The following is a 26,600-nucleotide window of genomic DNA, read 5'->3' on the forward strand; positions in this document are numbered from 1 at the left end:
AGTTCCTCGAGAGGCCTCAGTTTCCCCCAGAGTGGCAGTTCACTCCCACTTATTCTGCAAGTAGTGGTGTGCAATCAATTTCCCAATATGCCTTCTTTAATCGCACCTAGCTAAGAAGGAAAATGAATGCAGGCTTTTTCGCTGCGAATAAACCTTTGGCAGACTTTTTCTATGCACGATGACAAACGTATGCACATTTTTCTCGCCAAGTTCACCTTTTACAGAACTCTTCTATGCGAAATAGTATTCTCAGAAGAACATAACATTTTACATGTGAAGTATATTTTACGCTGGACCATGTAATAGTGCTACTACATAAGGACACATTCGACATAAATTGCACAGAATTCCATATTTTCTTGCAAATGTTGCAACCTTTGTGCAATTGCAAATTTTCCATAGAACTTTTAACGAAGGTTACAAAGTTAAACTTTGTAACTTTACAGAACTTTGCAAATTGGTCTCCATAACTACGTTGTTTGAGGAGAAGGCACCATGGCTCTACCCCGTCTGAAGGCTGCTAGTGCAAAATGGGCCGGGACTCTGCAACGTCCCAGCATGTTTATATAAAAGTAATTGACAACAACACATCTGAACTTTGCATTCTGGCGAACAACCAGTACATCTACTGGCCCTTAACCCTGCTGATTTCTATGGCCTGTGGTCCAACACCTACTGTCCATTCTCCAGGTCCTTCACATGACACACCGAAGCCTCCACCACATCCTTCGGGTTAGGGTAAGGGTTGAGGGTGACCGGACGATCTTCATGGTGGTAGTGCCGCGTGGTGCCATTGGCTTTGTATGCCAGGGGGCTCGCTTTGCCATTGGGAGACATGTCTTCCTTTTCTCGCTCTTTCTCTGGCAGTACAACTTCCACTTTTATCTCAACTGTAAGAAAAAAACATATATGTAAAAAAAATATAATGTTTCTATGCAACGAGCACAGATTGAGTCAAGGGTCGAATTAACTGAGTTCCTTCATCCCCATGAAATGGGTACAGTGTCATTCTCTCGCCCACACATAAAGGTTAATGCCTCGATTACTTACCTGTAATCTTCATTACTCTGGGTCCAAGCCTTCCTTGTTGCTGTCCTGGATTCCATCCCTCTCGGATCCAGTACATGTCACGACCCAAGGGGGCCTTTGGTATATATCAGGAAGCGAGAGGGACATCATAGTCCACGATGAGGCAAGAAAAGGAGGAGCCACTTAGAGGTGTGGAGTAAGGGGAGACATAATAGTTTTACTTTTAGACTAGATTCGTTAGGACTGGGATGAGTGAGACAGATGGGGAGGTAATTTGAAGAGATGTGTCTTTATGTTGAATACATTGAAACGGTATAAGTCTGTGGTTCTTAACCTTTTGACTGCTATGTACCCTCACTAAATCGGTAAACAATGTTTACCACGAAAAGTTTTCCCCGCAGGGAATTACAACGCGGTTTTTACTACGACTGCATTGTAACCACACATATCATTACTCTGCAAGTCGGAACAACGACTCGCGAAGGGAGCAGAAGTTGTTGGATTTAAAATCCAACACCTTCCCTACTGTCTGCATAGACTGGAGTTGGAATAGTAAATTATACTATTCCAACATCCAGCGTCCCCCCTCCGTAAGTTGTTGTTACGACTTGCGGGGTAATGGTATGCATGGTTACAACGCAGTCATTGTAACAACCACGTTGTAATTCCCTGGGGGAAAAATAATGCGTTAAAAAGGAGTATATTCCACTAAATCCTTACTGAAAGACGGGGGACCCTTGATTAAGCAATTTCTAAAATTTGAAGCTCAAAACAATACACAAAAATACAGGCACAATTATACAAGCTACACAAAAAGGAGCACAAAAGGGGAATAAAAATCAGGTTGCCCTCTTCTCATTAAATCATAATATATAAAGAACCTAATTGTACATGAACACCCAACCTTTTCAAAGATACCAGGGGCAGCTTAACAATGTCTCTGCCCAAAGGATGGCTTCCTACAGAATGCAAGTCACATCAGAGTGTTCAATTTTAACTAGTTGTCAATCCACCAAATGGCATTTCCTCTTGAGAGTGTGATCAAGAAGAAAAGATGTGTGAAAGTTCAGAAAGTACATCACGTAAGCATCACCAGGGGAGCTGCTGGTTGGTACTCACCAGTTTGCTCATGCTTTCATCATTGGTGACTTTCATGACCGTGAAAATAGAAAAATAGTGTCCTAATGTTTAGAGGTGAAGAAAAAGAAAGAAAAAGAAATAACGTGCCAGAATGCACAGTAAGTGCTTGTGTCATTCTATGCCAACTGGACCCCGTAGTGAGGAAAGAAAAAGAAAATGCTTCTCCAAGCTAAATTGACTTGTGACTCACTCGCAAATATACATATTTTATTGAATGCCGCGAGCACACTCATATTAAAAGAACGTCATGTATTAGACCATTTCAGTTAGGAAAGGCCGACATGTTTCATTGTCAATTACTTGCGGCAATTTCATCAGGGCTCGGGGACCCGTCTTCACCTCACTGGTACTTCAAGCTTAGCCAGGTGGTTGCTATCAGTGTTCATACCTATCAGCAACACACCGCCGGGGAGTGCTCACAACTTTTTAGCCTTGCATCACCTGTAGGTAATCACAGTAGCCTCCCGTCAACCACGTTAAGGGAAACAATATACAAAAACACAGGCACAATTATACATCACACGTTATGAAATGTTTTATTTAATTCACAAACACAATATGTAAAAAAATCACAATGTTAATTTTAATGGGAAGGTTGGAGCTTTTCGAAATGTTATTTTGTTACTAAAAGACAAAGAGATATGCTAGACGTCAGCATAACATTTTGACTTTTTTTTCTCCTAATGCATGGTGCCTATTTGCTGCCACATCCCATTGCTTCCATTGAGGCCACCAATTGCCCTTCTAGATTCTCTTTGTTGTACTTGACCTGCTCCCACTAATCAAGCTAAGGATGGCAACTTAATTTTTAAATTCAAATCTCAAATTCATTCACGTTTACTAATTCTTTGAACATTTATCATTTTAGATTTAGCTTTTTTATGTCTATAATATATTATCTGCTAATATTATTCAATTTTCTAAGCGGTTGCTGGCCCCCAGAGTAGAAGTCAGTAAAGTAGTGTTTAGGACACAGTTGGGTCCCCAGTGGCAGATTGTATGTCATAAAATAGCACTGCTTCATAATACAATTGTGCAAAGATGGTACTATTCATAAGTGACTGGAACACACTTGTAGGACAAATAGATGCCACCCCATCTCCTGGAAGAGTGCTGTAAGATACCTGTTGTGGGTATTGACTAGAGTGGCCTAGAACTCCAGCAGAAGAAGCAAAGGTGAGTGATGCAGACACAATAGCCAGACATGCAAATCGTTGAATAATCCAGGCATAGCCATGCTCATCTCCTTAATGGACCTTACATGGGGGTTTTGCAGGTACAGGTAAGTGAATGAGCATATGCAGGGTGACGGGATTTATGGAGCAATGGATGGACAAATTATATAGCAGGTTTGACAAAATGATGCGGCAAGAAAATGCAAATATGTGAAATAATGCAGAACTATCTTTAACAGTGTTATTTTGTCACTTCAACACCTATTAATATCTAGGCAAAGCTGAAGCTCGTCAGTAACAGTCTAGCACCTGAATACAGCAGTCAGCAACTGAAAGGTCATCAGTTAACCTTTGTTTAGGTAATTCTTGATCCGTTTGAGCTAGAAACTATGTTTTTTGTGAAATATGCAAATTATGCAGCAAATGGTGGATAATGTGCAAGTGCAAACAAATCCATGATTATGCAGCAAAAGAGGCGGCCACAGAATCACATAATTCTAGTGGCCCTGAGCATGTATAAGATGATCAGTTAAATGCACAGTCGAGCACTTCATCTATGTCCTTTGCAATTAGTATGCTCTTGGTGTGTTCTAGAACCTGAGGAACACGTTGTCCAAAACACAGGACAATTTGATATAGAAGATCTAGTTGTATTTAAGCTCGATGTATAAAACCCCTTGAAGAACTGAAAGAAGTTATCAGGAGCATTTAAAACTCAGGCATTAGCACCAAGACTAAGAAAGTAGCACGTGTCCCTGAGTGAGGCTGCTTACCTATTGTGTGTTTGAGTCTCTTTAGACAATGCAAGCAAAGGTTTAGTCAACCAACCGGCCTAGCATTGCTCGCACTGCTAGAAGCTGCTAGTCATCGTAGCGCTTATTGCCAGACTCGCTCGCACTGCAGATTCACAAGTCATTGTAGCGCTGTACTATTCAGACCGTGCATTGATATTTACTGTACCATTATTATTGACTGTGTCACCCGCTTTGCCTGCTTTATTAATTTGTGCTGACCAGTTTCTTAGCGCTTCATTAAGGTCATGCCCCAATCTCATTTTGTTGTTTGTTGTTCTGCCTCCCGGCCCGGCTCTCCGCCCCGTGCCCGCCTCCCAGCTGCTCCTCCCTCGCCCCACCCTCCCTCCACTATCCACTTATGACAGATGCTTTAGCGCGCAGCGTTCACGCGCAGCGGACGCGCCCCATGCGCGGCGAAGGTGCGCCAAAGGTAAGCCCGTCTACGCCCGTCCGTGCCTGGACCGCACCCAGCGCCAGACCCCCTGTTCCCCGCAAACCCCTCTCCACCCGCATTACGTACGACTCCGCCACCCTCTCAGCACTCAACTCCGGCCGTCTCCCCGACTGCTACCAAGCCGCTCCAGGACTCACCCATGGACCTTTCACTTGCCACACCTGCAAGGTCGATTGCATCAGGACCTACACCAAATCCACTCACTCAAAACAGAGCTCCGAAAACAACCATCTGAAGTGCATCTTACTCAACACCCGCTCGGTCCACAGACATGCCATCAAACTTTGGAACCTACTTGACACCACATCGCCGGACGTCGCCTTTCTTACAGAAACCTGGATGAACGCCTCATCAGCACCCGACATCGCCATAGCCATCCCGGACGGCTACAAGATCATCCGAAAGGACCGCACCAACCAAACTGGAGGAGGAATCGCCATTGTCCATAAGAACACCATCCGCATCACGACCAGTTCCGATGACAACCTCACTACCGCCGAACACCTTCACTTCCAGATTCACACCGACCCTAAGACCACACTCAGAGGCACCCTCATCTATAGACCACCCGGACCCCGCACACAATTCAGCGAAGACATCACCGACTTCATCAGCCCACACGCCCTCCCCTCCGAGGACTACATTCTACTGGGAGACCTCAACTACCACCTGGAAAAGAACAACGACTGCAACACCACCACCCTTCTGGACAACCTGGACAACCTCGGACTCGAACAACTTGTCAATACCCCCACCCACTATGCCGGACACACGCTCGACCCAATCTTCACCTCCAGCAAGCACATCTCCTTCAATCACACCACAGCTCTCCACTGGACGGACCACAGCTGCGTTCACTTCAACTACAAAAAGATCACGACCCACAACCCCCCACAACCTATTCCCCGAATAAACTGGAACAAAATTACTACCGACCAGCTCCTCACATCGCTTCACCAAAACCCTCCTGCCAAATCATCGGACCCAAACCAAGCAGCCACCAACCTCACACAATGGATCACCCACAGCGCTGACGAACTAGCACCCCTGAAAAACCAACAAATCAAACAAGGTAGCAAAAAAGCCCCCTGGTTCAACGATGACCTTAAGAAATCCAAGAAGTTATGTCGTACCCTCGAGAAAGCCTGGAGAAAAAACCCAACCACGGACAACATGGCCACTTTCAAGAACGCCATCCGCAAACACCACTGACTTATCCGATCCATCAAGAAATCAGCATTCAAGGATCGCCTTGACAACAACGCCCAAAACAGCAAGGAACTATTCAACATCGTCAAAGAATTTACCAACCCCACCTCCGACACCAACGACATCACTCCCTCCCAAGACCTCTGCGACTCTCTATCATCTTTCTTCCACAACAAAATCGCCGACATACATAACAGCTTTATAAACCAGTCCGAAGACCAATCCACCCCACCCACCTTCGAACCAAAACCGCACTCTAAAAACCTTTACGCCCGGAACCCAATCACCACTGAAGATACCATCCGCCTGATGAACTCCATCCACTCAGGATCGCCAACCGACCCATGTCCCCACCACATTTTCAACAAAGCAGACTCCATTATCGCAGCCCATCTCCGCGATGTTATCAACTGCTCCTTCAACTCTGCGACCTTCCCGGATAACTGGACACATGCCGAACTCAACGCCCTTCTGAAGAAGCCTACAGCAGACCCCACGGAACTTAAGAACTACCGCCCCATCTCGCTCCTCCCATTCCCTGCCAAAGTCATAGAGAAAGCCGTCAACAGTCAACTCACCGCCTTCCTTGAATTCAACAAATCCCTCGACCCCTCACAGTCCGGCTTCCGAGCCAAACACAGCACCGAAACCGCCCTCATCGCAGCAACAGACGACATTCGAACACTACTGGAAAACGGAGAAACAGCCGCCCTCATCCTACTTGACCTCTCTGCAGCTTTCGACACAGTCTGTCATAAGACCCTCATACAACGCCTCAGAAACGTCGGAATACAAGGAAAAGCATTGGACTGGATCATCTCGTTCCTCGACGGAAGAACCCAGAGAGTCCGCCTTCCCCCTTTTAGATCAGAGGCCACCGAAGTCATCTGCGGCGTACCACAAGGATCATCACTGAGTCCCACCCTCTTCAACATATACATGAGCCCCCTCGCATCCATCGCGCGCCAACACAACCTCAACATCATCTCCTACGCAGACGACACCCAGCTGATCCTCTCCCTCACCAAAGACCCAAAGACCGCCAAAACCAACTTACACAAAGGAATGAAAGAAGTTGCCGAATGGATGAAGAACAGCCGCTTAAAACTAAACTCGGACAAAACGGAAGTCCTCATCTTAGGTTCATCCCCCTCTGCCTGGGACGACTCATGGTGGCCTCCGGCCCTGGGAACAGCACCCATACCTACGGATCACGCACGTAACCTGGGCTTCGTCCTGGACTCCTCCCTCTCGATGACCAGACAAGTCAACGCCGTCTCATCATCATGCTTCAACATCCTACGCACGCTCAAAAAAATCTTCCGTTGGATCCCCACCGAAACAAGAAAGACGGTCACCCACGCACTGGTCACAAGCCGACTAGATTACGGAAACACCCTTTATGCCGGAACCACAGCCAAACTACAAAAAAAACTCCAACGCATCCAAAACGCCTCAGCCAGACTCATACTGGACATCCCCCATCAAGCTCACATTTCCGGTCACCTGAAAGACCTCCACTGGCTCCCCGTCAACAAGAGAATAACGTTCCGTCTCCTCACCCACGCACACAAAGCCCTCTGCGACCTAGGACCAGAATGCCTCAGCACGCGACTGTCCTTCTACACCCCTACCCGCCAATTACGTTCGTCCAATCAAGCCCTCGCCGCAATTCCGCGCATCCATAAATCCACTATGGGGGGTAGATCCTTCTCCTACTTAGCGGCCAAAACCTGGAATTCCCTCCCCACCCACATCCGCCTTACACAGAACCATCTCTCCTTCAGAAAGCAACTAAAAACTTGGATATTCGATAAGTAAAGCACCCCCCTCCCTCAAGCGCCTTGAGACCCTCTGGGTGAGTAGTGCGCTATACAAATCTCTGAACTTGAACTTGAACTTTGGTTTGTAGATACCATACCGGGTAATTTCAGTTCTGGAAACACTGAAATCAGATACTTCATCTGCCTTCACATTGCAGCATTCCCACTACCTACATGTTCCCAGCAAAGGGTCCAGAATTGGGAATATCCATGAAAAATGACCAGGTAAATCCAGGTCTGCAAGTTATTTGCTATTTCAGGCTCATTATCGCGTTACTGACAGATGTTTGTCTGGGATCGCCCATCAGAATATGGCCTTCCAGCATCCCGCAGAAAAAAACTGCATTACTTGTGATCAGCTACTAGGTATGATATTTCCATTTACATTTGATTGTATGTAAATCTAGCTCTTCTGGGTAGCTTAAAAATCTGCTCCTCATGGTCTAGCGATGCAAATCTCTGCTCTAGGACAAGCTTTTGTTATAAGTGTTAAGTGATAATTTTCACTATCCTTGACCCAGAACGTCCTCAATATCTCAAACACTTTGGATGTGTGAGAGGTGAGACGATACATAGTTTCCCTACAGAAACAGAGAAAGGTGACCAGTGATTTGACCTGAATCAGAATCTTTTAAAGAAGGAGATAGGTAGTCCTCAAGAAACTGATGTGAGATGCGTAGAAAGTCCTTTGTGGTACAGGTAGACAACAATTCTTTGGCATAACTGAGTGTGCTTCAGGAAACCAACGACAAAGGAATTACAGTAATGGGGGGCACCCAAGACTACACTATGAACAACATGTTAACTCCCTGGCTCTAGGGATAGGGATGCTAACATCACGTGCCATTAGAGATCTTGAGTAGAGACAGAACTAGTGATGGTTCATTCTATCTCAGGGCTTCCATATCTGAAAGAGATTGATGGACAGAAATGTTGATTTCCTTTTTTCTAAACTATGTGTTGTGGGGCATAAACATGTGACAATGGCTCATACAATCCTCAGGAGTTAAAATGGAAATAATTATACGAAGCATCTCAATTTCATGTGAGGATTCTCATCCAATATCTTTCAAAGAAATGTAGCTCTAGTACTCTTGTGAACTTTATATTTCAGTAGTGGGAATAGTATTGAGTTAAGTCCTTTCTCTGCTTCTTTCAGAAGAATGAACCTGGATCCTCTTTGTTTATAAGGTTGGATACAGGGGCGTAACACAGGCCCTGGGGCACAGGGTGGTCCCCACCCTTTAATGGCAGCACAATTCAGTCAAAAGCCTATGAACACTTATGAGATATGGAAATTTCTGGAACCCCTCACCACACTCTGTAGGGGAGCCCAGTCATTTTCTGCAACTCCTCCACCTGGAAATCCTCTTCTAATTGGATAGGACTAGAGTGGCTTAACAATAAACAATGCCCTGTTCGGAAGTACACAACCAGTATAAAACTCTAACTATTTCCAAGAACCATTAGTAGGTTATGTGAGGGACCAGATGCGGCGAAGCTAAAAAATACATCCTTGCATCCAGAGTTTCTGCCTCTCCTCTCTTGTTAATACTTAGGGCCAAATTTAATGTTTGGCGGATTAGTTACTCTGTCACAAAAGTTACTAATATCCTGGCTGCCTTATTTCAAGTCCCATATGATATAATGCTGTTTTAATAAGGCAAACGGGATACTGTGTCACATTGTAATCCAGTAACCTATCCACCAAACCCTAAATCAGGCGCCTGATGATTTGAAGCTTCTTAGGCCCACAAACCCTTTCACAACCACAAAGGAAAAGATGAGCACGAAAGGAGGTCATTCTGAGAAGTATTTAACTTCCAGACAGAGATGTTATTTGACCATACCAGTTGACCCTGTTACCACACAGGTTCTTCTTTTACAGAATATATGACATATCTGTGACTCATGCATGGCTTCAAATGAAGCCTGGAAATACTTAGGTGGTATTGAACTACTTACGCCACAAATATGCTTGTCCACAGAAAAACCTGTTATGTTTCGTGTGGACATGTGAGCATACTAATGATTCTTTTGTCTACCAGATTGGTGGGCACTGCATGCAGTTATACGGCAGAACATTATAGTGAGGTATGTCATCTGACGTAAATATTGTGTCCTGAATGTCATGTAGAAAAACATCATCCGATAGGGTGAAGATTTTCTTTTATTAAATTCATTGGGGCTATGTTTTTATAAACTATATTTAGGACATGATATTTATTTCAGATGATGTTCTTGTTCCACACCAGCATGTTTCATGTCCACCCCAAATGTCTAAATCTTTTGGACTGCATAAAACTTTACTCTTAATCTCTTGGGCATCTCATGATCTAAAGGCATTTATTCTGTAAAAGTGAGTGTGAAAAGCAGCCTCTAGAACTGTTCCTTGTTTAAGAAGCAAGCTTGATATTGTGGTAGTGCTTCTGAATGTGTCTCTTGAGTGTCCAATGAGAGGTGTCTTACATGCACCTTCCTCCATGGATAATCATGTTATCTTATCAATGATGTGGTATCGCAGTCAGGTCAGCTTTCTTCAAGTGCGTGCCCTAGGCATTGTTCCACTCCTCATTATGTTGATGTGTGGTATAAAAACCAGTTTGGAAGCCACAGGGCCCTCACAGGTAACTCAGCCTCAATCATGGTGATTTAGTCCATTTGTCTTTGTTGTCCTGGAGCTGACCTTCTAGGGAGTTAAAAACCGAGCATGTTCCCTCGCACCCCCTTTGTCACTTACATCTCAGGGAAGCGATTCAAGCAGTCCAAGGCTCACTCAGGGAGAAGGGTGGGGTTAGAGACTCAGAACTCAGTAACTCACAATATATTGCAAACAAAATTGATTATCCAGCCAATGCAGGCAAATATATTTATGAACTAATGACAGATTGTACCTCAAAGTGAAACCAATGATTCAGCGTCTATGCTTGCCTTACCCCGACAGTCACTCCATAAGCTTTCTGTGCTGTTGAGTTCCACTGCTAAGGAATGCCACCAACAGCTCTTCAATTTTCTGTCCCCACCACACCTTGCCCTGACTCTTCTCCTCACCTGCAGGCTCGCACAGTGATCGTAGTCAGTCCCGGATGATTTGCACAGTAACACACCGTGGGCACAGGACCAAACAAACCCTTCCCCCCCACCAAGCAAGAGAGGATCACACCTGGATTTCTGCTGAATATAGGGGCATTTCACTGGCTAATGACATGGGAATTCGTAGAGGAACTAAAGTTGAGCCTTGGAGCCCACATTCAAGGATCCCTGGCCTCAGTGGTGAATGGAGGCAATGTTCTTACCAGCGCATTCCACAGCTCGATGCACAGTTTCTTTTAACCACAGAAAACCCGCAAGTCACAGTAGAAGTAAATCATGTGCCTAGCACTTCAGAGTGTCATGTACTGATCCACTCTGAGACAGGACAGTCCCAGCCCCGCAGAGCCACTTGGTTATTTATTAGTAGTAGTTAAATCCAAGCCACTGAACTCTCCCAGACCAGAGAGGAAGGCCTAGAATCTCACAAGACCCAGTTGGGACAGCCGGGGCAAGGAGGTTCAGTGACCATTGGTGCAGGTGATCACTTCAGATCCTTGCAGCACAGTTCTTTTACTGGTACTTCACAATACAGTGGCCACCTGTATTTTCTTGTGCAGGCTCTGCTTTTCCTAGGCAGGTCCTCCACCGGGAAGCAACTTGTTTTCTCCTCTGTGCTGCCTCTTCCTGCAGTGACGTCTCCAGGACACCTCTGTCAGCGGCACAATAGGTTCCTCATCCAAGACAGATCCTCAGTAGTTTTAACAAAAAGTTGCAGACTTCTCAGGTGATGCTAACTGGCAGTCGGGGATTCTAGCTCCTGATCGCAGAAGATTATCCTAGGTAGGTGTCACCTACACTGTCAATAAAAAGTTAGGCAACAAAGAATTAGGGTTTCAGTCTGCATCTTTTACCATATTTTCAGCCAAGCAAGAGTTGGTGTTCTGGGATTGATTTGAGGCAGGTCTTCCTCTTTGCTTATCTATCTACAGACAGGCCAGCAACAGTCTTTGTCTTCCAGTGACAACAGAAAGGAAGGAAGCAACTGGGAATATCGTACAAAGGCACAATATGGGGAGAATCCTATACATCCTACACTTAGTATCCTTCTAGGAACAGCACCAGTCAAAGATTAAGGAGCTGATTCATTGTTTGGCAGGCAGAGGTATCTCTGCATTCAGCAGAGCCGCCACTACAACTGCTCAGCTTAAGGAACTGAAGCTCTGCTGTGTGGGTGCTATGAACAATGCACCTGCAGGGCAACATTTTTTGTTTATCTTTAAAAACTTTCAGAGTGTTGAAAAACAAAAAATAATGCCTTACATGCTGGAGTGTCCTCCCGGTGTATATGAATCATTAAACCTATTTTCTGTTTAGGACCACTAAGCTTTCTCTGAGAAAATGTATTTTTTTTAAAGTGTGTGTGGCACAGAAAAACATCGCTAATGGCAAGAGGTTCAACAAGTAGTACCTCAATCACAACATGATCAGCGGAAGGACAGCAATCAAATTGAAGCAATCAGTACTTGGTCCTTCCTCCAGCAGAAAGAAGAGGAAGTGAAAACAGCTATGGTGGCCAATTAGAAGGCAGCAAATAAGAATGACAATGAAGTCAAAAAATGTTAAGCAATGGGCGATATGCATTCCCCTTGTTTTATAAAGTAGCTCTTGCAAGTAGGAGCCCATGCACGTATAGCTGTAGCAGTAGAGACCTAAAAAGGGTGAAAACATGAGAAAATTACTTTATGGGTCATTCATGTCAGGAATGCACATTCACAGGGTCATGCAGAAGAATATTGCTGTCCCAATATGTGGATTCTGCTCTTGCAGTGCTCAAGAATCTCCAGCCTCAACAGCTCTGGAGATGAGGTTTGATATCTGCTCAAATATTGACTCTATAGTGGTTTGGAGCAGTGTCGCTAATTAATCTCTTTTCATCATTGGATTTGCCACTTTCAGAAACATCTTCTCTTTATGGTGCTTGAGATTATCTTTCAGAGCAAGCTTCTTCTCTATGTCAAGCTCTGATTTTTTTCCACTCTGGATAGATATCATACTTGTATTCAGATTTTTTTCTTCAGGAACAACATGCCTTTACTGACAACAGCTAATAACCTGGTCTGTGCTGTACATGGAAGAGTGGTGGAGGCTCTGCTGTAGAAGGGGCCCAGGAAATGCTGCTCACTGCATGGTTGGTATTCCTGATTTTCTGCAGCAGGAAGTTTCATGCTTAATATCTGGCTCAAAACAAGCATTTGCAATGCAATATGTCTCGCATTAACGTGAGTTTAAGCTGTTGGCATTGTTAATGACAATGCCATTTATTTGTTTTAAAAACAAAAACAAAAATAAAAGGCATTGTTATTTGCAATGTCAATAGCTGAAACTTGCGTAAGGGCGAGACCTATTGCATTGCAAATGCTTGTAGCTCAGTGGGCTATGGCGTCTGCTGCAGAAATCCGCACTTAACCTCAAGGCCACACCTGTTGAAGTCATTTAAATGAGTTCTATTGTTAACTTCAGAAAACTCAGATCTCTCTCCTGCACCTGAAACGTACCACAATGCCAGGGTTGCCACCTTCCCAAGGGAAACATTCCGGTCAGGTGTTGTCATGTTAAGAGTCTGTGAAAGGCCCAGGCATGATACTAAATGTGACTTGAACCAAAATCGTATATATTCATTAATAGCATCACTTTACTGTCTCTGTTTTCTTTAATTATTAGCTCTGGACCGTTAGCGGCTCCCTCAAACACATCAAAAAAGTGCTTTCAACTCATGTTTGCTGTTTGAAGTGTATACAGGCAATGTGGAAAATACCGGCTTTCGGTTATTTTGCTTATTTCTGTACCTTGCAAGGCGTTAAACTACCGTCCGTGCCGATAGAAAACCGGACGTGGGCAGCCCTACACGCTGCCCGCTTTGATCAGGTGAGGGCGGCTCCATAGCCCGTGTCAGAACTGCTCCGTATGTCTTTGGCTGTCCTCGAAGCTATCACTGCTGAAATAAATAATATCAAACCCTGGCTTTAATATCTGGGAAAAGGGCAGTGAAGAGTGAAACGGCGGGCCATCAAATATCGAATCACAATTAATGGCTAAAACTTCAAAGATGAAAACAAGTAAACCGCACGTATAGATTTTTATTTTTACTTTTGAGTTCGTTCGCGTTTCACTTTTATAGTTATTTTTTATTTTTACAAATTATTATAGAATTATTTTAATGTTCCTCTAGTCTATCTCGAACACGCAACATCGAGAGGTAAGGCGGCGGTGAGGGCAGGAAAGCGAGGGAGTGAGTGGAAGGGGACTGTTTAGGGTGGGAGAGCAATAGAGACGAGAGTGAGTAGATCAATGAGAGCGGTGTGGGAGAGAGAGGTGAAGAGACAGTGTGGGTGACAACGGAAGGGACAAAGAGTAATAGACGGAGAGGCACAGAAAGGACCCAGGAGAGGAAACGAGGGTCACAGGAAAAAGAAAGATAATTGTGGTGTGTGTGCGAAAGAGAGTTGAGAGCGAAGATGCGGTAAGAGAGAGAGGGGAACACACAGACGTCGAGAGATTGAGGGGTGACAAAGAAAGAGTGCGTGAGAGACAGTAAGAGGAAATGTGAGGATGAGAGAGAGTCTAGAGAAAGAGAATGGGAGAAAGAATCAAGGGGGTAGGAATCCAATGAGATAGAGAAACAGGTGAAGCCGGGGGCGGGGGTAGCGAATACCTTTGAAGTGAAGCTAAGCTTCACTTCAAAGGCTTGTTGGCACAGCGCACGCTGGGGGATGACTGTGGGAGGGGGGCTGGTGTCTGTGCACGCGCTTTTTATGGCAATGCACATGCGCATTGAGCGAGCTTTCACGGGCACTGCATGGAATCGCCCGATCTCGGTAAGCTCTGTTTAAGCCCCTTTATATCTCGCTCCGCTCAATGCGCATGCGCATTGATAGGTCGCGAGACCTAAAAATGTCAGTGTGGCAGCATAAAGACAGAGCAGTGGTTAATTTGAGCCAACGGTTTCCAGTGCTCTGCACTGGCACTTAACCATCAGCCTGGGCGCTTTTAATGAGCACCCGTTAAGAGCCATTCATCTATGGAGAGATCAAGGGATTTGGCCAGGATTACAGGATGTAGAGCGGACACCTGTCTGCAGCTCTGGCCATTAGGCCACATCCTCTCCCCACTTTCTTGGTTTGTAGTTGGTTCTGTTTTAGGCGACGCTAACAGTGGAAATGGGCTGGTGCAAGATGCCTCCTCACGAGAGCAATGGCACTTCTATTTCTACAAATTAACCACTGCGACAGAGTTATCTTTTTAATAACCACATCCAATATTTAGAAGTGTCAAATCTGTATTTATTCATGAACGAGGGGCCCTACTGGCCTGTGGCACCCATTTTAATTCAACTGGATTAAATGTCGTAAGGCCGTCACAGTAGTGGAAATCACTTCTGTGGGGAGAATGAAAGTACCTAAGTGCATGAGCTGACCTTTTGGCTGTAACCTGGTGATAGTTTGATGTGGTCTGGGACTCGTGGGAGGCGGCTCTTGGCTCAGGGAAAGAGGTGAGGAGTTATGACAAGGATGAGTAACACGGATCTGGCGGGAATGGATAGATGTAGAACGGAAAGCTAACTTGTCAAGGGGAGGTGTGTGAAGCTCTTTTGAGGAGGGGCGTGCAATTGCAAGTTGTGGTGTTCTTTGGAGGCGTGTGCCGCGCAGTCGAAGCGGTGGGCGGGTGGTTTACTCCCTCTCCGCAGGACGATATAGTGGGAACGGAAAGCCAGGGCGGCGGCAGCTCGCTTGCGTGGCCTGGGCTCCGGGGAGGGCTCGTCCAGAGCGAGCCTGGGCCATGGCCTCCATGGCAGCCGCGGCCTCGGCGGCTCGCACCGTGGCCGTGTTTGGAAACCGGCCGCTGGACGAGTGGGAGCGGAGCCGCTATTACTTTTCGTCTCTGAAGCCCGCGGCCCGGCGGCTGAAGTTGGACAAACCGCGGATCCTGGCGGAGTATGGCCACCGCTGGGAGAGGACGCCGCCGAGGCCGGGGAAGACCCCGCGTCCCACCGAGGCGGGTTACACCACGGCGCCGTCGCGGGGGGCCAGCAGACCGTGCCCTCCTGGCATCCAGAAGAGGGGGCTCTGCGAGCAGCAGGTGAGTCTCAGGCACAGCAGTGGCGTACCTGGTGCCACCCTGGCATAGCTAGGGCAAAGGGATTCTAGGGTAAACCTCTTTGGAAAAAGAAAAAAAATAGCCGCAAATGCATGGGTTATAATAATAAGTGACTCCCTGATCATTTTTACCGTGCAGGCTGATAGCCACAGATCACTGCTTAAAATATGGGAGCTAAACCTAGTTAAAGAAGATGATTTATAATTATAAAGTGGTTTTGAAAGTTACACGGGGGAAGGTGCGTTCTGACCCGGGGCGAGGCTGTAGGGTATTCGGTCGATGTCTGATAACAAGCGGGAGGCGGCTCGGGCGCAGCACGTCTTCCAGAGACGTGCGCGTTCACAGAGCTGAGTCGGCTCGTGCACAGGCCAATAGCGGCTCGTGCACAGCTCTATCTCCCTTGCCAGTTAACACGGTGCCTATAGAACTCGCTGGCGGGAGCGCTTCGCGCTCCAACGCCAGCTCGACCTAAAAATTCAGACTCCAGACACAATTTGTCTGTCATAGTGGTGGACAAAAGTTGTATTACTCTAAAAGAGGAGATCCACAAAATGATTGTTTATGAATTTTAGAGGCAAGAACGTTTCTTGTGTCTAGGATGTGGCTCGCCCTCATTATTGTAAAGATCGTGACGAGGAAGAAGGATGAGGTGGTGATAGTTTTGATCTTGCTGAGAAACAATGGGCTACACTTGAGTACAAGCAGGCCTAAGACAGTATTATATGGGCCTGGGGCAAGCATTCTGTGCTGCTTCATTACATAAAATCAGTACTATGCAGTGGCGGATGCCACTAACAAAGGGTGGTGAGGCGGATAGGGGGAGCACGCGAGGATGTGTTAATTATAATAATTTTAAAAACTTACGAGACGCCGCCGGCCGCCTCCCGCGTTGCATCGCTCCAGCTGGCCTCCTACTGGTCCCAGCAGCCCCTGGAACAGACTTCCATCCAATCACCATGCTGCAGAGCAGAGCAGGGATTGGCCTGAGCTGTCAGGAAAGATGCTCCGCTCAGGTCATGGAGTCTGTGGGGTTTCTCTAGCCCGGCTGCTGAATGCAGCCGAGCTGGTGAAACCTAAGTGCGCATGTGTGTTTTGGTCAGCCTAAGACGGCCTGCCAAACATATATGCATACTTGGGGAGTGCACAACCACTTCTCCTCCCCTCTTCCATGCCCCGCCCCATGATGCACAAGCTGGCTCAGAGTCGGCAAACGAAAATTAAAATGACGCTAGAGCATCGGTTCAATTTTCGTTTGCCGGCTCTGCGTCAAGCAGTGGGGTGAGGCTTTTCCGCCATTGCGAAGGAGCCGCCACTGGTACTAAGATAAGTTATCTAAAGTAAGCTCAAAACACCGTACACAGTGCAGTCACACATGCACACTATGTCAAATGTGTAAAAGGTTTGGATCTGGTTTGTGTATTTGTGAAAAATATCTGAGTGCTTCTGCACTAAATCTAAAATCCAACATAGTGTTTGTGCCTGATTGTAACTCATTGGTAATGTACTATATATTTCAGGAAAAACAGGGAGGAATTTGTGGGACAAAACATTGGGACAAGGGCAATACCGGGCAGGAAAACGGGGAACATCCTTTACCACGCGGATTTTACTCCGCAGTACCCTTTCAACGCGTCTTTTACAACGCAAGTCGTAACCATGACTTGCGCTGGAGGGCGCTACAGGACAAGGAATAATTTAATTTACTATCCAACACCTTCCCTACTGTACATAGACTGGTGTTGGAATAGTAAATTTAAAAATTCCTAAGTCCGCACCCCTCCAACACAAGTCGTGGTAACGACTTGCATTGTAAAAAACACGTTGTAAAGGTACGCGTGGTAAAACCATGCGTAGTAACATCGTACATCCCAGGAAAACAGGCCACAAGGGCTGTTTCCTCAAGGAATTTCCCTTTACCTAGAAGAAAGCTTGAAATCAAGCTCAAAATGATATCTTTCTGCAACTGTATCTTCCCAGCACAATTTTTGCCAGCTGAACTGATTTCACACTATGGGGAATATTTTCTAGTATAAGTTGGTAGGTTAGGACCATGCCATATATAGTAAAATATGGTGCTGCTGCTCTCTTCCCATGCTCTGGTGCACACTTTGACTGCCTTGCAACACACACACCTTTGCTCCATAGTGAGGATGAGTGTAGCATAGGTGTTACACTTGAAGGGTACATTGGCAGCTGCCTCGGAATGGCAGTGGTGGGGAGGGGGGGCAGAAGAAACATAAATTAAATAAACTTACCTTCGGCGACTGCTCCTCCATCCTCACTCAGCACTGCAGCAGGAACGGAAGCACCCAGGCTCCCGGACTCTCCTAGCCATTCGAGACGCTGCATCAGCAGTGTCAAGAATAGTCTGAGCGACCTGTTTGGCTGCGCGGGCAGTGCTTGGGAGCCTGAGCATGTTCTCTACTGGGCTGTGCAACACAGACATGTGGAGAACATGCTAAGTGCGCATGACTGTTTGGCCAGCCCAAGAGGGCCATCCAAACAATAATGTGAACTTAGGGAGTGCAAACAATTCCTCACTCTGGCGAGCTCAGACCGGCCCAACCCGACCTGACTGATAAAATGATAATAACGTTTTGTTATTATCATTTTATTTTTATTTTTTGCACTTCTCAATGAGCAGTGGGGCGACACTCCTCTTACTTAGCGGAGAAGCCGCCACTGAAATAGTAGCCTTTCCGCAGAAAACGCTATGCTTAGACTAATTTAAAAAAAATACTTAGTCTGGGCCTGCACAAAGCAGGACAGATATGCAAATTGGAAAAAGTTTGAAGAAATAATCCTTTTTGCCAACTTTCCTCCTACCTCAATGAGGCAAACTTGTTTGGAGCAAAGTCCTGTCTGTCATAGATACAGCATTGCCTCTAAACCATGGGTTGTAGTGTGGGAACTCCCATGCACCGCCCATGGGGTGCCCCTTGACATTAAATAGCACATAGTCCTACTTTTCGTCAACTTTCCAGCGTAAAAATCCAAAGTCAACAGTTTGTGCCGGTTTGCGTCACTTTTAGTGACTTTTCACCGGCGCCAAGCATTGATAAATCTGTTCTTTTTTATATCTGTGTAGTGCACAGAAAGGCAACAACATTGCAGCAGTGCTAAGCTTAATTAACACCTCTAACTTCCACAAGGGATGTCTATGTATATGCTCATGTTAACCGCTCTGGATTTTTTAATAGGCTGTTTAGCATCACCTTGATCAGATATTTGAAAGCATTTGTTGTTCCCTTTTCGAGGCCTATCACGCCCATCCCTGGGGCAGTAATTGAGCACCTAGTATTACTGATAGCTGGGGTAGCGGTAAAACTGTGGGACATATTACCAACAAGTAGAGATAATTATCGCTAAATAGGCTTAGCGACGATTTTATTATCGCTGCCTATCGCTGGATATGTTAGCGGAGAAAACATGCTATTAGCAACGTTTTTCTCCATTGTGCTAAAATATCCAGCGATAGCGGCGAAATGCGTGAATATCGCTGAGAATACAGCGATATTCACGCATTAGCGACGAAATGCTCTTAGCCATGTTATCCACCTCCCATTGGATAACATGGCTAAGAACTGGTCTGAGCAGGCGTTAGTTTTTGGCGATAGCGGGAATATTTCCATCGCTATGCCTGCCTTGCTAATAGGCGATAGCGACGATAGCGACTGCTTTCAGTCGCTAACAGGTTGGGTACGCCCACTTTGCATGTCATTAGCGATAAATATCGCTGACATGCAAAGCGGGGCCCAAACCGTTCGCTATCGCCTAGCGACAGCTTGCTAATAGAGCAATAGGATTATCGCCGCTTAGCGGCCGAAACCGGCCGCTAAACCGGCGATAATTGCCTATCGCCACCCTTGGTAATATGCCCCTGTGTCCGGATAATACTAAGATATCAGAAGTTAATGTCCAAAGGGCGCATAAGGAATGAGGAATAACGTGGATAAAACGGTACATCCGAACCGATCCCTGTAAATTATTCCACATTTGTGGACAGATTTTCACACTGACGTTTCGCCTGTTTTGGGCAGGTGAAATGTCAGAGTTAGTACCGTTTAGAAGCGGTAGTCGCGCAAATTACAGGTTTACGTGCTATTACCATCCGTGTTCATCGAGATTACCGTGCCACTCTTGAAGTGGCCCGTAAACACTTGTTTGGCATGCTGACAGTGGAAAACAAACACCCTTTGCCCTCAGCGGAAGAATTTTGGGGGACACCGGGGCTTAACCTCTGAGCATTGTTTATCGGGGCTCATATGGGAGACCCCAGAGCTGAGATCCCTCTAACAAAATTTTTATTTTTACGCTGCAGGAACAATAAAGGATTTCGGAAAACATTTCACGTTCTGTACGTGCCATATCCTGGGTTTCGACCAGCCAGGATAAGAGGCTTATCGGGCATTGCTGAAAGTTATAAATCCCAAAGGTATGACAGAAATGTACGCTAAAAACGTTTCCTGAAACGTACAGTGCCTTTCACGAAGGCTTAAACAGCGAGCGGTGCCCTAAGCTCCTCAGACGGTTCACGCAGTATCCATGGCCAGACCAAACAAAAAACCCTACCAGCATTTCTGTCAAAGACGAGTGGCTTTCCACAGGGATCGAAGTGAGGGGAAACTCAGGGGAACTGTGGCCCACGCTATCCGGTAAAACATTTTTGCGTTTAGACAGGGCCAGCTCTAAGGTGCTGCGAACGGTGCCACCGCACCGGGTACTGACTTCAGGGGGCGCCCTGTTTGCAAGTTTATTTTGGAATTTAAAAGCACCTGCTGCCCCCTTCCTGGACGCCAGCATTTTCCAGGCAACAATAAAAATGTCAAGATAACTCCAGTGATTAATGTTCTTCCTGGAGAGCGATCACAGTTTTTTGTAGTTGAGGTTTTGACTGATAAAATTGTTTTTTTTTATTTGGTCAATGAATTGTGATGCAATGATTATACATACTCTCTATATTGATTTCGTTGACAACCTGACGAGACTGATAATGTTACCAACTTCTAAACCTCAGCTCGAGAAAAAAAAAATCCACAAAACCAAGTATTTTCATGAGCATGCTAAGATTTCTTGGCAAAACCAACAGCTCCCTTCAAGCTTTATTTCGAAGTAAAGGGAAATACACAACTCACAGCCCAGTGCATTTCCCAAGAACAAGGACTAATATTTAAAATTATTCCACTAATCTATAAATATGTTTTTCAACTTCATGGCAAATCCTTATCAATGAAAGTACCATGTTCTATGAACATCAAACGTTTGATATTGTATACATGGTTTGTAAGAGCTTACAATATTTGTCCAATCAGATTTTATATCGGGTTCATACGGGAACGCCATCTCTATAGGTAAGTGCCCCATTTTAAACTGCAAATATGTTGAAAGTGATATTGGAACATGTTGATTTAGAGCAGACATTCGTTGCTGACTCAACACATGCTCATATTTTCTTTAATATTTAGAATAAACTTGGAAAGTTGACTAAGCTGAGAAAAATCACCTAAGTATGAGTATAAATGTTGCCTATGTGTTATTGGAATTAAAAAACTTTTGATGAAAATGTGGCTAGTAAAAGGGACTCGTCAGACCGGACAGCTCGAATCACACAGGCACTACTGACAAGGGATAACTTGATGATTAGGAAAATTGGAAATTAATTACTGCTGCTTTTACATTCAAAGACACCGGGACTAGTTAACAGAAAAGCAGCGATTTACACTTGTAAACAGGAATTCCTCAGGATTTGAGAGAATATGACCTGTTAAAACTTGAATTCTTAAGATTTAAAAATAGTTGCTGTCTAATATCCAGTTTCACAATATTGCAGCGTACTTTTAAAATGGAATGAAACGAGCCAGGGGACAGTCCAATAGAGATCTAGCAATTTTAATAAATATGCAAAGGGCATGAAGGTCACTTTTCTAGCACACCAAACAAATAATAAATTCCAATGCATTATACAAGGCCGAATTCAATGAACACTATCACTTTTGGCATTTTCAGTGAAATGATAGAAGGGCTCATAGAGCCATGTACAACACATTTGTCACTTATTTGAGAAAACAAAGACCTAACGGTGGTACCTTCTTCATATCAGCACCTAACAAGTAATAACCCCATGTATGTATCTTCCCCTGAGCATCAAGTAGGGGGTCGTGTGCACACTGATTGGCACCCACCGCAACAGTGCCTATTCCCTAGGGAATTCAGTATAATATTAACAACAGCAAAGGTGCACCACAAATTATAATATACAATATATATTATGCAATCAATCGCGTAAGATGGTATTCCTTGGTTTTCAAATCTTTTATTTCAAGAGTATACACGGAGCATCATACAGCCGACGCGTTTCGTCCCACACAGGGGACTTCTTCAGGGCTTAAATAGATTGTAATAGCTTCAGAAGATGATGACTGCTCAGCGATATGTGAGACTCGTAGCTCATCAAAATAGCACAAAGTAAATATCTCTTTTCTTTTTCTTTTTTTTTTGAAAACCTTTATTGTGCAGAAATTGCTCACAAATACGGGCCTACAACCCGTCGGGCCGGCCACCACAATTATAGAAGCACAATGGTCAGGACAGAAGCTCCAGCAGGGTACCACAGTAATCCAAACGGGAATCAAAGGCGAAAAGCCACAGAGCAACCACCACGAGCAGGATGAGAGAAGGTTGATTTTATAATAGAAGAAGGGGTATAGCAGAATGATGGCAATCATTAAGGTCCAGAGGGCCGTGGCGGGCCGCGAGCAAGCAGTAATACAGAATACAGGAAAATTCAAAAAGAACAGTTACATTTTAACAAAGGAAGAACGTGAGTCCCACATTAGTAAGCAATTGCAACCGCTGCCCAGCGCCCACCCACCACTACGAGAACACACAATGATACAGAGAACGGAAAATAGGCTTACAAAACAAAGAGCCCTCTGCTACAACAACCCAGGGGAGGGAAGAAAAAAAAAAAAAAAAAAAAGGGGGGAAGGGAAAAAGGAAAAGGACATCGGGAAAAAGGGGGGAAGAAAGAACGCGGCATCACAGCATGCGCCCCATGGCTAACAAAGCACTCAAAAATAGACCGGCACAGGGAACCAGTGGTAACGGGAGTAATAGATGCGTAGTAAACCGCGTCCCGAAAAAAGGGGATACATAAGAGCCATAGAACCAAAAAAAGGGGAAAAGAGGGGGAAAAAACAAAATGACAGACCCCCCCCCACCCCGCACACCCCACCCTGCACCCCTGCAGAAGGCTATGGCCTACCCCCCAGCAGCGTGCCTGTCGCCCTAACTAGAAACCCGAAATATAGAAGAGTTAAAAGTAAAGAAAGAACCACAAAGACAAAAAGAAGAAGGGGAAATAGGGAGACAACGACGGGAGAGGAGCCATATAATCAAAACCATCAGCTCCCACCCCCCCGTCCGAACACACTCAGTGCCCACGGGAAGATAGTAATTACGAGGATAAGCTCCAGGAACATGAAGGAGAATCGAACATAGTCATACAGTCACAAACGGATCATCCGACCATACCGCAAAATAATAGTCCACCGAGGCAAGTTCATCTCAACACTGTCCTCGTCTATCCAAAGCCGTAGGCATCCAACGCACCAGGAACCAGATCATGAGGAACCAGAGGCGAATAGCAGGGAGTCCAATCGTCAATCCACACAAGTCATATCGATTTCGACCCAGATGAACAGGAAAAGACGGTAACCACCGCAGGTAATGCAGGCACTGTTCCGCCGACAATAGGAGGAAAGCCGTTTCGGCGGAGCAACCACAGGATCTTCGGTCGGCCATTCGAGGCAAAAAAGGAATGGGAGATCCAACGAGACCGGTCCGGACGGGACCCGGCCGGCGAACCCTCAGCACAGGAGAAATCACATGATGATTGAGAGCAGCGGGTATCCGTATACCCAAACAAGCGGCAGCCGCCGGGTCCAAGACCTCCAGGAAAGTCCCAGCAGCACACAGCAGCGACGAAGCCGCACACATCGGGGGGGGCCCAGCAGGCCCGGCAAAATGATCATCATCCAGTCCAGCGATAGGTGCGGTCACGGAAGCACTCCAGGAGCGCAAGGCGGCGAGGATGTCGCCAAGCGTAGGCTCACCTTTACGGTATTCAGCAAACGAGCCATGCGGCGGACCAGCGTCGTCAGTCTCGGCCAGGCTGAGAGACAGGGAGCCGGCCGCCATCTTGAAAGCCCGGCGGGGCCGCGGCAATCTCCGACCCCCGTCCGGCCACAAGCGGGGTCACACAGGATACAGCCGACCACAAGCAGAGGCACCCCCAGGGCAGGAAGGCGGGCCACCAGGATAAGAAGGGTCGCCGGCTCCCCCACGCCACCGGCTCCGTTCTCCGAGTCCGGGCGGAGGGACTCAAGATGGCCGGACAGGAGAACAAAGGGGGGACGAGCCACATACACGGTCAACCCCCGTCCATGGAAGGCAGCGCCTCAACACCAGGCCGCAGGATCGCCGGTCCAGGCCCGGAGAGCCGTCACCGGTCTAATTGCACATCGGCCTCTCCGACCGAGCCCACACCTCCACCAAGGGCCGGCTACAGCGCTCCGCCCCGCCCGGGCACCGCCGAGGAGTTTCAGTCCCGCCCGCTCCGGAGGCCCCGAGGCGAACAAGGGCGCAGCTCAGGATCCGCGGCACCTAGGAACAGACGGATCAGACGGTAAGTGCCAGCGAAATGTCTTAGTTCCATAGTCTACCAAAGAATACTTCCCGGGGCAGGATAAGACACAGGATAGACGTTCCAGGCAGGAAAGCGAACGGAGCCGAGCTAAAACGCGGCCATCGCGGACGCGAGCTTGGCTCCTCCCCTCATCTCTTTTCTAATCTATATTCGGTCCAACTAAACGGAATCCGTTGTGCTTCCAATACGCGAGTGTTCAAGTTGGTAACTTCCGATCAATAGTAAGGTGGGTGTTGATGTATACGAATGTCTATCTATAGTACAAAGACACCCACTGACTCCAGTACTATGCAGAGTCTGGTCATTATAGATGGAAAGGTTTGATGCCAGGTTGGTCTAAATAGAACCGTCCTGCAGAGTTCCAAGAAAGGGATCCCCCGTACCGACCACGATGCGTCCTCACTTATGTCGACCTCCACCATGGACTATGGCATGATTAATGCTCAGAGGCATTTTTGGCAATCTTTCACGCAGCGCAATGCAGCAAGCTACCTTGCTGCACTGCACTGCGTGAAAGGGCAGGAATGTGATGTATTTAACATTATACAACGCATTCCTGACATTTCCTAGTGCTGGAACACTTTTAGCTCCTTAGTACAAATGCAGGCAACCATATGTCATGTTGAAAGGGTGACTGCATTGACAGCAAGATTGTTTTTGTGCAGGAAGGGCCCCCTTTATGCACAAAAACAATACTGAGAGGCATTTTCCGATTTCTATGTGTGTTGCAGAATGCAGCACATGTAGAAAGAAGGAAAAAACAAGGAGAAATAAGGATATTTCTCCTCATTACGCCTCACCTGGGGATGTGCAGCAGTTTGGGAATGCACCAAAATCCATGGGTGTGTGCGTGTGTTCACCCACGCTCCACTTATGGAATGCTTCCCTGGGGCAGAGTAACGCAAGGAAGCGATTTGCACTGCCTTGCGTTACTCCAGATTTATTAAGTCATGCAGGGCCAAGCAAGGTGGCCTTACGTGGCTTGATAAGTCTGGTTTTAGTGCTGCGTCGCCCTTGCACCCCATGCGCGCACTAGGGAGACGCAACACTACGATAAATCTGGCCCTAAATATTTAACTGTGTCTATCCAATAGGGTAGGAGTTCAAGAAAACAATGAATATGATCGAATACCACTTGTATTGTATTGTATTGTATGGCATATTTGTATAGCGCAAAACTGTCAACCAAAGGGTATCCTGGCGCTTGACTTGATCAACCATACGCAAAATTTGTGCTGCCTTGATCTTTACGCTCTCCTGGGGAACCGGTGTGTTTTTAATCCCTTTTTAAAAGAGGAAAGGTCCTCCTTACTTCTCAAGGACAAGGGAAGAGAATTCCACAGTTTAGCTGCAGCGAACCTGAAGGAGCGTCTTCACTTAAATCAAAAAACAAAAGGCAGAGCCAGGGTCAGATTAGTATGGCGGACACTCGGACAATGGCCGAGGGGCTGGTATCGAAATTCCAGCTGTGGGCTGCTTTTTGGGCAGCCTGGGGGGCTGTGTCTGATGTGCTCAGATGTCGCCAGAGGCCTAGAGGGGCCCTGAGTGGCCTTTCTGGAGGCAGATGGGTGTCCATACCTCCCTTATATCATAGGGCAGAGGTGTCGCTCCCTTGCTCTTGCTGGGCTGGCCAATTGATGTGTGCATACTGAGCGGGGGCAGGGGGCCTGAGCAGAAGTGGCCTCACTTGTTTTCAGGTGTTAATAAAACTTCGCCGAAGCAGTGTTTTGAGGAAAGGCAATAAGAAAATGTGGGCCACTTATTTTTTTAGCATGCCTGGGCCGATTTCTAATCCCAATCCAACCCTGGACAGAGCCATAGAAAATGTAACAGACTTAAAATCACATGTAGTAAAACAATAAACAAAAATAACCAAGTCCTAAAAGAACTGCAATGGAATTGTGGATAATCTAAATCTCTGGATAAGTAACAGCAGGAGAATGTCCTGAAACCAATAATTTATGGATTTGGAAAAATGATGAACACTCTAAAAAGAAAATGTTTAGCTATACGCACAGGTGGGTCGTCAAAAAGTATATATCCTTGTGCCTCAAACAGATAGCACAGTAAAGATGCTGGCCA

The 26,600-nt window shown here is 46.2% G+C and overlaps 1 protein-coding gene across 2 annotated transcripts in view; it reads right to left on the minus strand.

Moving 5' to 3' along the window:
* The window catches only part of AIFM3 (AIF family member 3), a 337,117-nt gene that overhangs the window by 219,530 nt on the left and 90,987 nt on the right, over positions 1-26,600 (minus strand). For both annotated transcript variants that reach the window (XM_078667038.1, XM_078667037.1), the window contains exon 3: positions 677-890. In XM_078667038.1, the coding sequence (XP_078523164.1) occupies positions 677-890 (214 nt within the window). The remainder of the gene's footprint in view (positions 1-676; positions 891-26,600) is intronic.

The sequence above is a fragment of the Lissotriton helveticus genome, chromosome 11 (assembly GCF_964261635.1).
Source record: "Lissotriton helveticus chromosome 11, aLisHel1.1, whole genome shotgun sequence".
Taxonomy (NCBI): Eukaryota; Metazoa; Chordata; class Amphibia; order Caudata; family Salamandridae; genus Lissotriton; species Lissotriton helveticus.